At 40.1% G+C, this 13,994-nt stretch overlaps 1 protein-coding gene across 1 annotated transcript; it reads left to right on the top strand.

Moving 5' to 3' along the window:
- Window positions 1-5,792: 5,792 nt before the first annotated feature.
- Window positions 5,793-6,862, top strand: hamp (hepcidin antimicrobial peptide). The gene is made up of 3 exons (XM_078252374.1): window positions 5,793-6,077; window positions 6,178-6,255; window positions 6,419-6,862. Exons 1-3 carry the CDS (start codon window positions 5,991-5,993, stop codon window positions 6,524-6,526), a joined length of 273 nt encoding a protein of 90 aa, XP_078108500.1. The 5' UTR covers window positions 5,793-5,990; the 3' UTR covers window positions 6,527-6,862.
- The last annotated feature ends 7,132 nt before the right edge of the window (window positions 6,863-13,994 follow it).

The following is a 13,994-nucleotide window of genomic DNA, read 5'->3' on the forward strand; positions in this document are numbered from 1 at the left end:
GAGAATATGAATGTGATGACATGAATAATGCTTTGGAAGATGGATGTTCTCAAATGAAAGGTCACTTGTGGCCAATTCTTTTTTTCTTGCGTTTCTTATTTGAAATGGCAAAGGAAAGGAAAAAAAAAAAAGCCTCTTTTTCTCTGTAGCGGCCTCACTGTTCTCAGGTTAGCTTTTAAGACATCTTTTCTAAGAAAATGGTGGAAAATAAAACTTTAACTAGCTAATAACCTTTATGGACTTTGGTTGTGGCTCATTGTCCTTCTACAGGTCTTGGACATATATACACACATCCATTCTTTATCTTTGTGAAGTTGGTTTTCAGTCCCTCATGTGTTTGTCCATCAGTTAGTTAGCAGAATATCTTAAACATAATAGATTTGAATCACTGGCTTTTGCTACCAGCTCGTGAAGTGTGGCATGTAAAATCACAATCCATATTTTGCTTGCTCTCTCAGTTTTAGACAAATTCTTCTTTCGAGTCATTACCCGTTCAAATTTTTAGTTTTTTTTACAACTCTACTACACATTTCATTAAATGTTTAGTATATATATAGCCCCTAAAAAAAAAAAACATGATTTCAAATCTAAGGGGTTTCTCTTTCATTCCCTTAAATGTTTGTAATCATTTTTAATTTACAACAATCAAAGTTAAAGTTGGGGGGAAAAAATAGTTATTGTCCATTAAGATTTATTAATCAAAAGTTAAGCAAGTCTGCTTCATCAGGACAGTGTGTGTGTGTGTGTGTGTGTGTGTGTGTGTGTGTGTGTGTGTGTGTGTGTGTGTGTGTGGTTTGACTAGATTTGATTAACAGTGCTGGCAACATAAGCAAACAACCCATCCAAGTCTCATCAGAGTTTGATTCAAATATTGCCAACTCCTGATTGGTGTAAAGATGTACATGACATTACCTTCTCCAGTGGATAAGAACACAGATGAAAACACAAATACAGAAATATGTCAAAACAACCACAAATTGTTATTCATGCAGGACTGCATCCCTCATTGTGAGAAACTGATCGAGAAAATAGGACCACGAAATTGACCAACAGCAACATGATAAATTTAAGTGGCCGCAAAACAAGGCTCCTGAGTCTTGATTTACACAATTCACCATTGTACCAAGCTCTAATACTCCTGGACACGGTAGGAAGGTTTATTCTCTAAAAATGCTCAGCTAAACAGGAGTCACTATACTGTATGTTAATGCAGTGCCAGATGTAACATTTTAAAGACATCCTCTGTTTTTAAAATAACAAATTCTGGAGGATTATGCTTCTTTGGAAAAAAGGAAAAAAAAGCTCTCTCTGCGTACACTTTAGTTCATCCAATCGATTGATCAACACACTGGTAGAATTGAAACCACTAAGTAGTTAGAACACACAGAGGGCACCTTGGGTGAGAAAGATCAATGGTGGATACAAGGCGCATCTAAGCCCTCGGTAAGATTGAGTTCGACTTTGCAGGTCAAGGCATCATTCAGCTGTTTTTAAAGAGGGAGCAGCCATGATTTAGATAATCTCTTAAATGCAGGCTGGGATGCTGCACACGCCCAAACAGGAAGATTATTTATAATTTACAGACTCATTATCAGTATTAATTAGGCTGACACTGTGTGTTAAATTTGCCTCGGTTTTGTCTTGCCGACCTCCTCCAGTGTCTCCAGGCTTGTCAGCTGCCATTCAAACACACGCACGCACACACACACACACACACACACACACACACACACACACACACACACAGCCAGCCAGCCAGCCAGGCAGGCGTCTATGTGTCCCTGTCTCTGTTTGAAGTGGCTGATCTCTGATCCTACGTACCTCTCTGATTGGGACATACTACTCCCTGTCTGTCTGTCTGCCTCTTTCACCCCAAACCTGTAAAAGCTCTCTGAAGAGAGAACAATGCAGAGTTGAAATGAAGTCGGTTTGGGAAAAAAAAACAACCTAAAGCGAGACACATATTTCTCATATTCTCTAACAAATGTAATATGTTGTGAGTACCAGGTATCGTCACGTTTACCTCCTCAATTAATTGATGTATTAACTGGAAGATGAAGTGTCTCCGCTTTGGGCAACACATTGTTATTACTGAAATCAAATTTAATGAATTTGAAACAGTAGCTTATGTCTGGTCAATACTGAGCAAAATATCTGTTTCCACGTTTGCCTCGAGGGTGGGAAAAAGCCACCCGCTGTAAAATCCTTTTTAAATTTGTGTTTAGGCACATCTACCAAAGCACATGGTTGATTGATTTTCATTGAACTCGTGCTGGGCCAACACATTCAGCTGGAAAGCCACAGTTTCATGTCCTGCAGGCTTGTCTTACCTTTGTGCCTTTTTCGGAGCTAGGAGCACTCTGTCAGGAGCATGTATTGTCCACTGCCTCGGCCTGCTTCACATTCCCTCTCTCGGAGGTTGTTATTTGTTGAAAAATGGCTGACAGAAAGAGTCTTATTCTATCTGACATACAAAGCTCCTCATACCTTGTATACCACACTGACTCTCATCTTTCTTGGGCCTACATTAATAACTACACGGCATCTGTCTCGCTCATAATAGTAGTATCAGCACAAAGGTATGTATTCTGCTGCTGTCAAGAGATGGGAAAGGAGTGAGCGCCAATTCTTTTTGCTTTTTTGAGCAGCCATGGTGTTGGATTCTACAGTATTTAGATCAATGGAAAAATGTGGAAAGACATGTCTGACTTAAAGTTTGGGAGCACACACAGTTAAGAATTAAGAAGGAACTGTGGGGAGCGTAGTTTATGAAACTAATGTTTATTATGATATTGCAGGGGATAAACTCAAAGAAATGTCAGTTTCTAAGCATTATTGTTATTATCATTTAAGTTAAGACTTTCTGAGCACAAATAGGAACATCAGATAATTCAGATGCCTCGGAGCAGAAGTTATGTTCTCTGAAATTCTTATTTATTTAAAAAATGTGTTTAGCAATATACCAATACGATTTAACAACTTCTCAAGCAGTAAAAACCTCATGTCAAGCAGCTGAAATCAGATTGACAAACACTGGACTGGAGGATCCATGGCCTTGGGTTCCATCACTTTGAGCTATAATTCTTATGATTCAAAATCAATATGGTTTAATCCTTTTGATGTTATGATCATTTTAAGGGAATTTGGCTAATTCTTAAAATGGCATTAGGATTGACACTGTTGAAATGTCCGGGAATATATTGTAACATGCTTCTAATTTTTACACAAACTGGGGAATTCCCAAATCACCATTCTCACTCAGCATTCAGAAACCCATCAACCTTAGCTGCATACTGCCCCTTGAGTCTGAAAAGTGACATTGCATTTGTTTAACGCTGAGGAGCAGCACTTGATCAGAGCCCATGACTATTAAAAGTCCTCTTGTTTGTTTACAAATTGACTGTTGATATTGTACCAACACTGGTTCTTCCGTGTCCTAGTTTAGAGGAAAAATGTAAACACTCGGGGCGACGATGTGGCTGTGTTTTGGGGGTGAGGAGTGTTGTGTGTGGTGGGTTTGGTAGCAGACAAGCTGACAGAAGATGAGATGACTTTGTGGAGTGTCTTGCAGCTCCATATAAAGCAGTTGGGGACAGAGAGGAGGAGGAGGAGGGGAAAAATGGGGTGAGAAATGGACAGGGTCAGCAACAGAGGACGATTATGAAACAGGAACAGACGGGGGCAATGCCCTTGATCAGGAGAAAAAGGTAGAGTGGCGCCTGCTGAGGTGAATCTGTCCGCCGTGCTGGTGCCTGTCTTTGTTTGGCCAGAAGATTCCTACTGATACCCTCAGTGGCTGATAGGAGACACACATGCTCAGAAAAAAACACAGGCCGAGTTACCACGCTAGCTTGGAAAACCCAGATCTAAAAGCCCTTTATTTTTTATGTGAACTTATTTCTTTTTTTTCTTCTTCTTTGCTATGCTCACACACTCACAGTGATCCTGGACATACTATTTTTTTGTCCTGGTACAGTCAGCCAGTGTCATATTCAGATTTCTCATGAGCTGAGTCATGCCTAGTGAAGCATGGCAAACAAAATGACGTGTTCATCGTGAGTGGACATGATGGGCTAGTTCAAGTAGTGGACTAGAGCCCATTTTTGTCCATCAGAGACACACACACACACACACACACACACACACACACACACACACACACACACACACACACACACACACACACACACACACACAAATGAAATGCATAAACTAAAGATAATGTAATGCGCTCCCTTCATATTAGACAAGCATGGGTGCATGCCAACAGAAGTGGAGCCATTCGTGGTTGTATTTGTTGACACTGATGCTGTGGTCACCCAAAGCAAGCACGCGGGCCAGCGGGGTTATCAGTGAACGAGACAGACTGACGCAGGGGGTCCCGCGACATGTTGTTTCACTAATTGAGTCAGCACAGGCAATTTGGAAAGACTTTGAAGGTATAATGAGATTTCAAATGAGCCCTGATTTTATCAGCATGCACAGCCCACCGTTTTCAAGTTTGCACCTTTATTTTGTCTTTTTGTTATTTCATTTCCACCATTATTGATTTGTGTATTATTCACAGCCTGATGTTGGTGTGGAATAGTTTTCTTACCCTGACAGGCTAATTAATCTTAAGGTGTTTATCGCTGCTTGCTTCAGAGATAAGGGGAAAAATTATTGTTACAATTTTAGGGCTGTGGTTTTTCTGTGCAATCTGGGATATTATATATTATGTCATTGTCATTAAATTCACACTGTTGTAATTTCACAGTTTGAAATATATATATTAACCCATCAATTATTAACATGCCACGAAATTACTAATGGTGTTTTAATGAAACTAATGCAGCTGTTCTTTGTCAATGGTATGTTAATTATTTAAGATATATAGAAATACAGATCAAGTATAAAAAAGATAGATTGTGTCGTGTCCATAAAGTAATGATATACAATAGATTTGTTTTGTTGTGGGCAATGCAACTCATCTCTGTCCAGACATAATAAACCTCATCAGATCACATTATATTCACCCTCAACGAGTGCATATTGAAACACTTTGACTCTGAAATAGAGGATTTTAATCCTGGCTACTATTCTGCTGCTCTCAAAGGGATATCATTTGCTTCAACTGCAGGTTCCTGTGTATTATGCAAAAAACGGAATGGGTTGAAAATGTGGGGCTAATTATTCCAGTTGAGAGGTTGTAATTACAGCCTTTGGACTGAGCAATGGGTATTCCAAAGTGGCTCCTTCTCCTTAGTGAAGGATTTCCTAGGTCGAGACAAGTGCAGCCCAGTCAGCCGTGTGATAGATTGACCCATGCATTCTTGGCCTTTGCTGTGGGAATCTCCAGAGCTCTTTCCAGTTTATTCCAGGAAAAATTCATTTTTTTTCATCACATTTGTAGATAAATCTCTACAAGCGTGAACACTGTGTCAATACAGAATACATATTGCTCTCATATAGTGTAAAAAATGATGGTCTCCACCATCAGCAGCAGCTTGTTCATGTGTGGAATTATGTGTTCTGTCTAAGGAAAGTAGTTTCATTTAGAAGTTTATAGTTGATTTGATTTGAGTGCTGAATAGATCCACAGTAAAAAAAAAAACCCAGATCAGTGGATTTCCCCCCAGTGTTGCAGCACTATGGAGAGGAGAAAAGAGGAGGTCAAAACTTCCCCAGTAGAGTATAGTAGTTATGTAACTGCTGCCAGGAATGGGCCAGGCCTCCCGGAGCGATGAGGCAACACTGAGTCCAAGTGTGTATAAATACCGAAAGGCTCTGCATACTCAATCAGACAGCGGAAGGACTCTAAAGAACTGACAAGGGTCACCAAAAGAACTGAATAAATCCACTTGCCCAGACAACCACCATCCATCACAGGAGCTGAAGAATACATTGAAGATACTGTGGTGCTCTTCGGTGGCCCGACACCCATGAGAAAGAAGACCTATCAACTCTAACCTTCAAAGGCTTTAATAACTAAACCATTCAAACCCCTTAAAATGAAGGCATTTAGCATTGCAGTTGCAGTGACACTCGTGCTCGCCTTTATTTGCATTCTGGAAAGCGCTGCAGTCCCATTCGCCGAGGTAAGAATGTGACTTAAACTCATTTCATATGCTTATTAGCTATAAATGTTTTGTCAGGATGCTCAGATGTGGCTCCTAAATGTTCATAATTCATTAACAGGTGCAAGAGCTGGAGGAGGCAGGGAGCAATGACACTCCAGTTGCGGCATATCAAGAAATGTCAATGGAATCAAGGATGGTATGTTCAATTGACTGACTGAATTAAGCCAATTACTGAGAGCAAATTAAGATTTAAGTGGATGTGTTTTCCACATGGAGTGCCCTGGTGCTCTCTCCACGCAGGGAGAGGATGAAATGCTGGAGATGAACGCTCTGCTCATGTCTCTTGTCTTCTTGCACAGATGCCGGATCACACCAGGCAGAAGCGCCAGAGCCACCTCTCCTTGTGCCGCTGGTGCTGCAACTGCTGCAGGGCCAACAAGGGCTGCGGCTTCTGCTGCAGGTTCTGAAGATTCCCGCAACAACCACTTTATATAAATGTATTACTGTTTTTTTGTCTTACCACAAGAAATGACCTTTTCTAGACCTCCTTCTCCAATGCGTTGCCTGTGATACACTGTTTTGTATCATTTTTAGAGAGGTATGATTCAAGCCAGAGCACTGGGAGAGAAAAAGAGCTATTTTTAGTATTTATTTTGTATGTTTTAGTACTTTCAACCTGTAAGTCTTTTTGTAAACTCAATGATATGTAAATTTGTTTCTAAAAATAATCCAGCACTGACAGTTTCTTCATCTAAATTAAGTCGAACAAGTTAATATTTGGTGTTGAATAAATAATGACCATTTGAAGCAACTGCAATGTTTTTTCTTTTGGGGAAATATTTAACAGTTTTTAGTAGTCTTTACTGAACCATATCATAATCCTCAGGGCTTATGTTAAATAGTACTTCGGTTGTCCACTATGTGTCGTAAATTATAGGAAGAAATTAGGTGATAAAAGGCAATTTAACCATTTTAAATTGTAATTATCATTTTAAGATACTCAAGATATTGTTGGATTTGGTCTCACTTTTGTTACTTGCACTCAGTGATGTGAATACAGCATCCAAACACTACTAGTTTTACATCTCCAGATGCCAGACGGTATTACCACATTCAAATTTAAATCACTCGAAATAGTTTTCACAATACTAACACATTAATTCTCGTCCACTCCCTGAATTTGATATTTCTGGCCTTCTTGCATCTTAGCATTGTGTGTTCCTCTCAGAATACCTTCTCTTGTGGTGCCCAGGAAGTGATATATTTGTTTCCTGCAGTTTATTTGGGGAGCAGTAAATAGAAGAAGTGTCAGCAGTTTTACAGTCAAGGCAGGTAGGGTCAGCTTCTCTGCATTGCAGATCCTTATCATGACATAGTATATTATCTACACAAAAAGCAGCGCAACTAGATTATTTTCACAATGGCCTCTGGTATCAGCACGGTTACACAGAATGAACACTGTTGGGAAGCCAAACAAAAGAAATTTAGCTCCACATGTACTTCCATATATCCTGCCTGACCTGTGAGAGCAGAGATGCTCCGTCAGTGTGTGTGTGAAACATGTTAGTGAAAAAAATCAAGAAAGCGCTGGGATTGTCAGATCACCAGTATTGACAGTGTGCCCTCTGCTTGCTCAGCTAGTTATTGCAGCTACTGTTGGTGAGGACATAAATCTGTTAATTTAAAGATGTAGCCTTCACCATTCCACCTCAATGAGCGTGATATTTACAGTACTACTGAACCATGGCATATCAAATAAATCAAATCAATAAAAGCCAGAGAAAAGAGATACGATTGCATTGTAAGAATTCCCATGGTGTTTTCACAAACACAAAAACAGGCAGCAAATATTTAATTCCCTCTCTGGATTATCAATTGGAAATTTATATAATTCATGGACGCATTTTTAACAGTAAGAGGGTTGCTCACATGCATGACTGGCATGTAACTTTCCTTTTCAAGATGCTCATCTGTGAATCAGTATTTTCTTTTTCTTGCAGATTATTACAGGCTGTGTCTGTCAGATCGTGTGGGTTGTATTCCTGCTATTGCTTTTTTTAATTAACTGACTGCTGAGGGCAAAAATCATTTTAGGATGTCATGCTGGTGTGTCAAGATACATAAAGTATTGTTGGTGTTGGGAATTTAAGATCTCAAACAGATACTCTTGGTTGTCATAATGTCACTCCTTGCATGTTAGACAGAGAACGTGTGTGTATGTGCGTACACTGTTATCCCCAATAAGTTGACTGTACTAGAAATTATGCACAAGTTGTGTTCAAATCAGAATTTGCGTACGTCACCCAATTAATTTCCTTGTTTCTGATATGAAGATGAGACGTGTGAGACTCGAACATCTCACATTTACCAACAAAACGTACAGCGAAAGACCGCGCAAAACATTTCAGACCGTCCTGCCAACCTGTATACATTTTAACATTAATGTACGCTGTAACATTTTTTCACTCTAAAATCTCTGACGCTGCTGCTGTTTCAATCCTGAACCGGGCTGCAACAATCTCAGAAAAGGCCGTGAAATCCTGGAGGGACTGGTTAAAACGAGACAGATAAGAAGAGGCATTGCAACAATGTTTACAAATATACATTGTAACGCTGGCGGCGCACATTATGCAGACGCAGACCGCTACGATTGACTGACACACACACACACACACACACACACATTGTTAAAATCATACGCTGGACGCTTTATTAGTCTTTCTACATGGGTTTAGTTAATGGTCGGGCTATAATGAGACCATGTTGGCTATGTAATCGCTGACAAACGGGACAATTCCATAGTGGTTGGTGTACACCGGGACATTTTAGCGTCCCGACAGGCTTGGAACGCGCAATTTAAAATCAGGCCTGTCCCGGTCAAATCAGGACTGTCCCGGTCAAATGGGACGTCTGGTCACCCTACTGTTGCATGACTAAAACAACTTTTGAACGTACACGTTCCACCAAAACAAGTTCTTTCCCGAGGCTATTTTGCAGCAGCACGGTGACTCTGCCCGGTGCTTAGCGCCACCTATGACGATTGTGATTGGTTAAAAGAAATGCCAATAAACCAGAGCATGTTTTTCTCCCAACCCGGAATGCTGTGTGGACTAGCCAGACCCTCTTTCGCAGCGCTGTGGAGGAAGGTCTGGCAAAGCGAGACTACAAGCCATTGCCAAATCAGTTGATACAAAGCTAATTAAGACTATCAGCTGCACACAACTCTCTCTGTATTTCTATGTATGGCTATGTTTAGAAGATTGTGTCGTCCGGCGACTTTCGCGTGCAGAAAACCGAGTGAAGATAATGACCTCTTCTGAAGAGTCCATCATGTTTTTTGAATCCTCCTCGGCTACTAGCAACTGTGTGGAGGAGGGGTGGAGGTGGTGCGCGATCATGGAAGGCTGGTATCATGTGGATGCACTAACAGTTTTGTTGTCAGTACTTAGAATTCCTCATGGAGGCGACAGAAACTATGCACTATAGCTTTAAACATGCAAGTGTGTCTGTCCTTTGGGTGGAGAGGACGGCGAGATTGTTGTGTTTTTAGTGGTTCCTACTGTAATTCTAAACTGAAAAAGTGTGTCTGTCAGTTAGGTACAGAGCTCCGCGTGAACACGGGCTTTTATGACTGTCAATATAGCCAGCATCTAACATTAGCTACTCCGCTGTGCTGTGAAGTAATGTCTGGCTATGTGAGACAAGCGTCTAGCAGCATTGTTGTGGATGCTGCTGTCTCAGCCTGGCAACCAACGTGACCTTCGAGTCTGGGGAGGAGGGGGCGGGGGAGACGACTCTCTCCAGTATTTTGAATTTGTACTGCAGTAACTATTTTAAACACTAGCTGTCAGAATTACATATTGCACCTTTAAGCTGATTATTACAAACAACTAATGTGATTTAGTAATGAATATGTTTTTTTTTTTTTAAACATGAAAGAATAAGTAGTGACCACTAAAAAGTTTAATTACAACTAAATCCGGGTTTACAGTGTATGTGTGTGTGTGTGTGTGTGTCATGACAAAAACAAGCACTGGCAGCCACCAAAAAAGGGAAGAGCAACACATGCAGAAACTCAAACCTCTCCCACAAGAAAAATCATGCAGTCGAAATTGAGAGAAATGTGAAGGACTGGGTTCTCACAGGTAAACATTAAATGTTTTAACTGTTAAAAAAAAACATTTTATACCACTTCGCAATTTAGTTGATTTCGTTGATTTGTTCCTAGCACACATTTTGCTATAGCCATAGAGATGTTTCATGTGGTTTGTGTAACAAGAGGTTAAAAACCACAAACCAGACATGGTGAGTGAAAACACAATGGAGATGTGATGTATGTAGAATTTGAAATAGAAAGCCTTTACTGTCATTGTATTAAATACAACAAAATTACAAGTGCTACTCCTGATTAGTGCAATAAGAGATGCAGGAAAAAAATATAAGACAAAAACAACTTGAGCTAACCACTACAGTGCTTCAAAAAGCCTTCAACAGTCCATCAAACTTGTTTTAATAGTCCACAGAGGCATTAACAAATCACAAATGGGTGACAAATTACAGCAAAAATCAACATATAGTGTTTCGTGTTTTTTCTGTTTCGGTGTGAAACAGAAATGGTGTTTCTCCAGCCTCTGACTGTGTGGTGTGCAGAGTGGACCAATAGAGACACTGATGCACTGTGTTTGGAAATCTGTTGGAAAATCTTTCAAACATGTGCCATCACACTGTTTAGTGCAAAATCACACTACCAGACATCCCACTCACAGGCCGTTAACCGTCTTTTTTATTTATCCATAATGGAGTGAATATTGTTTCAGGCTGAGCGGGAACTTGTCATGTCATTATAGCAAACAGGGGACTGTTGTCAGTTGGTACAATAAGTGTGGAGATTTTTTTCTATTTCTAACTTTATCCTTTTTTTCTTTTCTTTTTTTCTTTTTTAAATACTTTTTTAAACCCCTGCCCTATTGGTAGCTCTTCATTTTAACACAGTGTGACAGCTATTAGGACATCCGCTAAAGATCTAGTAACTAAAGACATCCCCACCTTATTTATAGGCTATATATTTGTTTTTACAAAAACATAATAAAAAGTCATTTTTAAGAAGATTGGTTCCTTTGGTATATAGCCTGTTAACTTAGACCCCCTGTAGTCTGAAAACCTGTCTGGGGCTGCAATCCATTCACACAATGGAGGAGTGTGAAAAAACAATTTATGTTAGTGAGTCATTAAAATCCCTCCTCTGGCCTGCAGAGGCAGTGCTGAGTTGGACCTTTAACATTCACAGACCTGCAGGTTCTCTCTTGGCTGGAATAAGTAAATTCACCACAGGGATGAAGCATGATTCAATGCAGCAGTGGGCCCCACAGCTGGTCACACACACACACACACACACACACACACACACACACACACACACACACACACACACACACACACACACACACACACACACACACACACACTCACACAGACACACACACACACACACACACACACACACACACACACACACACACACACACACACACACACACACATTGTGGGTGGCACTATCTTTGTGGGGACCCATCATTGACATAATGCATTCCCTAGCCCCTTACCCTAACCTTAACCATCACAACTAAATGCCTAACCTTAACCCTTACCCTCACCCTAACCATAACCTAAATCTAACCCTAATCCTACAACCAAGTCTTAACCCTCAAACAGCCCTTTAAAGTTGTGGGGTCCAGCATTTTGGCCCCACAAAGCTGTCCGGACCCCACAAGTATACTGTAGTCCCGGTTTTTGGACCCCACAAATATAGTTAACCAAAGAAACACACACACACACACACACACACACACACACACACATTTGGAGAGAATTCACAGAAATCAGTTTTTCATAATAATCATGATGGGTCATCGTTGTATAAATTGCCATGCCTTCTGTGTTTGTCAGCATTACAACTGTCATACACACTCAAGTGTAAGATTGCAGCTGACATCCTTCAACATGTATCATTATCTAAGAGCAGCCCTCAGTGAGTGTGGCTGTCACTATTTTCACATGAGGGATTACTGTCATGTGGAAATTATACTTTTTAAATTTGGCCTGATCACCTGTTTATAAGCATCAGTCTGAATTGAATTGAACAGTTTAATTCCCCCCCACCCCGACACTTTTTCTTTAAATGTAGCTGTTAAATAGTCATCATTGTGGTGTAAATGTAAACTACATCACTTATTGTTGCTAAATGATTTTTGACAGAAAAGCTCTACCTGTTATATACATGTTACAAGCTGTTGTACAAGCTTTTCTTTTTTACATGTAAAAAAAGCTTTTATGAATCACTATCACATTTTATCAACTGGCACTTGAGTAGCAACATAGATTGTTCTCATATAAAAAATATTGCAGATTATTACATCAAATAAGATAAAAGGGTTAAAAAAATATTTCCAATTTTTATTGGAACAACATCAAGTAAAAAAAAGCTTTAAAAAAGCCTTTTCAATTAAATGTCTGGTGAAAGGGGAAAAATACAATAAAAGGGTAAACTGTTTTATTTCAGAGTTACTCAAACCTGGCACTATACACTATACACTGACATAATTTTGAATCCAGAATTCCTTCCTCGCGAGTTATTTCAACCCAGCCCTTGAGTAATTCTAGAAATCACGTGGCTGCCAATAGTAGAACAGAATTGTAGTGAAAGCTCAGTTCAAGCCCCGGTGCATCCAATAAACTAATTTGGGCAACTTAAAAAAGCCGGGACCCGGCCTTTAAAACACCAAAGATAGCCAAATGCTAGAGAAGGGAAAGAAAAAGAGTCATCAAAAGAAAATCAACATCGTTGAGGGCAAACACAACTTCAATAAGAATTTTTAATGACACAACAAGAATGAATGCCATGGGCATAACAAGCACAATGATCCCTGTGTTGTCTCATCCTTGATAGCTTAGCGGTTCCACTTCAGGCAAGTTTCTTTATTGGATTTCATTCAAATTAAAGTTACCTCATTGGGTGTGAGAATGCGTGTGTGGAATGTAATGTGTAGGAGGAAGAAGTGGTGAAGAAACCACTTTAGGTACAGAGAACAGTCAAAGGGTTCAGAGACACTTTGATTTGAGTAAGATCAGGCTTACAGCCGGCAACAGGCAGGCAGGTAAAATCAAATAACAACACTGGAACAGCCTCAACATAAATGACCTGTGTAGAAAACTCTCCTTCCCTATTTACTGGGGAGTTAATGTGCAAATGAGAAACAGCCGTATAGGCAGGTGGCCAATCACAAAGGCAGTCAGGTGTTACTCACTGAGGGTGTCTGGTGGACAGGTAGGGCATGACAGGAAAATAAAAAAATAAAACACACATCAAGTCTCCTCTTACTGAGAGAGAAATGGTGGGTCCCAATTCAATTCAATTTCTCACGATTTTCATTTCTTTTAATTTTCTCTATTATAAAAGCATCTATAGAGACACATTTCTGTACCCTGTGGGTTTATCAGATTGTGTTGTCCAATAATTGGTTTTAGTCTGGGAGCAGATTAATTACAATGATGCAGACTGCAACCACCTGTGGTGTGTTGGTTGTATGCAGTGGATATTATCAGCTCTGCTCTGTGATGTGTTCCTGTCAGGCCCGACAATAGGATCTTTTCACAGCAGAATGTGTATTTGGTAACATTCATGGTGACTGCATTTTGCATTCCACTCAGAGGAGGTCCTTCTGTTGTGCATCCTGGCTCACTGTCACACTGCCATGGCTTACAGGGACACTTATTGGAACTGAGCCAAAGTTAAAGACATTTGTTTCACCTGAGCTTGTCATGCTATGACAATGTCAAAAATGTCTGCTGAGAGAAAGTAGAGGAATCATGCCATCGATGATTTTATTATTTACACCTGTGCTTTTTTTCCATGAAGGCCAATGATCTCTGTGAAAT

Source organism: Sander vitreus, chromosome 6 (assembly GCF_031162955.1).
Source record: "Sander vitreus isolate 19-12246 chromosome 6, sanVit1, whole genome shotgun sequence".
In the NCBI taxonomy this organism is placed as follows: Eukaryota; Metazoa; Chordata; class Actinopteri; order Perciformes; family Percidae; genus Sander; species Sander vitreus.

What these genes read in the sequence shown, in the direction of transcription:
- hamp (XM_078252374.1), top strand. Translation starts at nt 5,991, where the DNA reads ATGAAGGCATTTAGCATTGCAGTTGCAGTGACACTCGTGCTCGCCTTT. An exon ending in CTGCAGTCCCATTCGCCGAG is followed by an intron (nt 6,078 to 6,177) that starts GTAAGAATGTGA and finishes ATTCATTAACAG; the next exon opens with GTGCAAGAGCTGGAGGAGGC. An exon ending in TGTCAATGGAATCAAGGATG is followed by an intron (nt 6,256 to 6,418) that starts GTATGTTCAATT and finishes CTTCTTGCACAG; the next exon opens with ATGCCGGATCACACCAGGCA.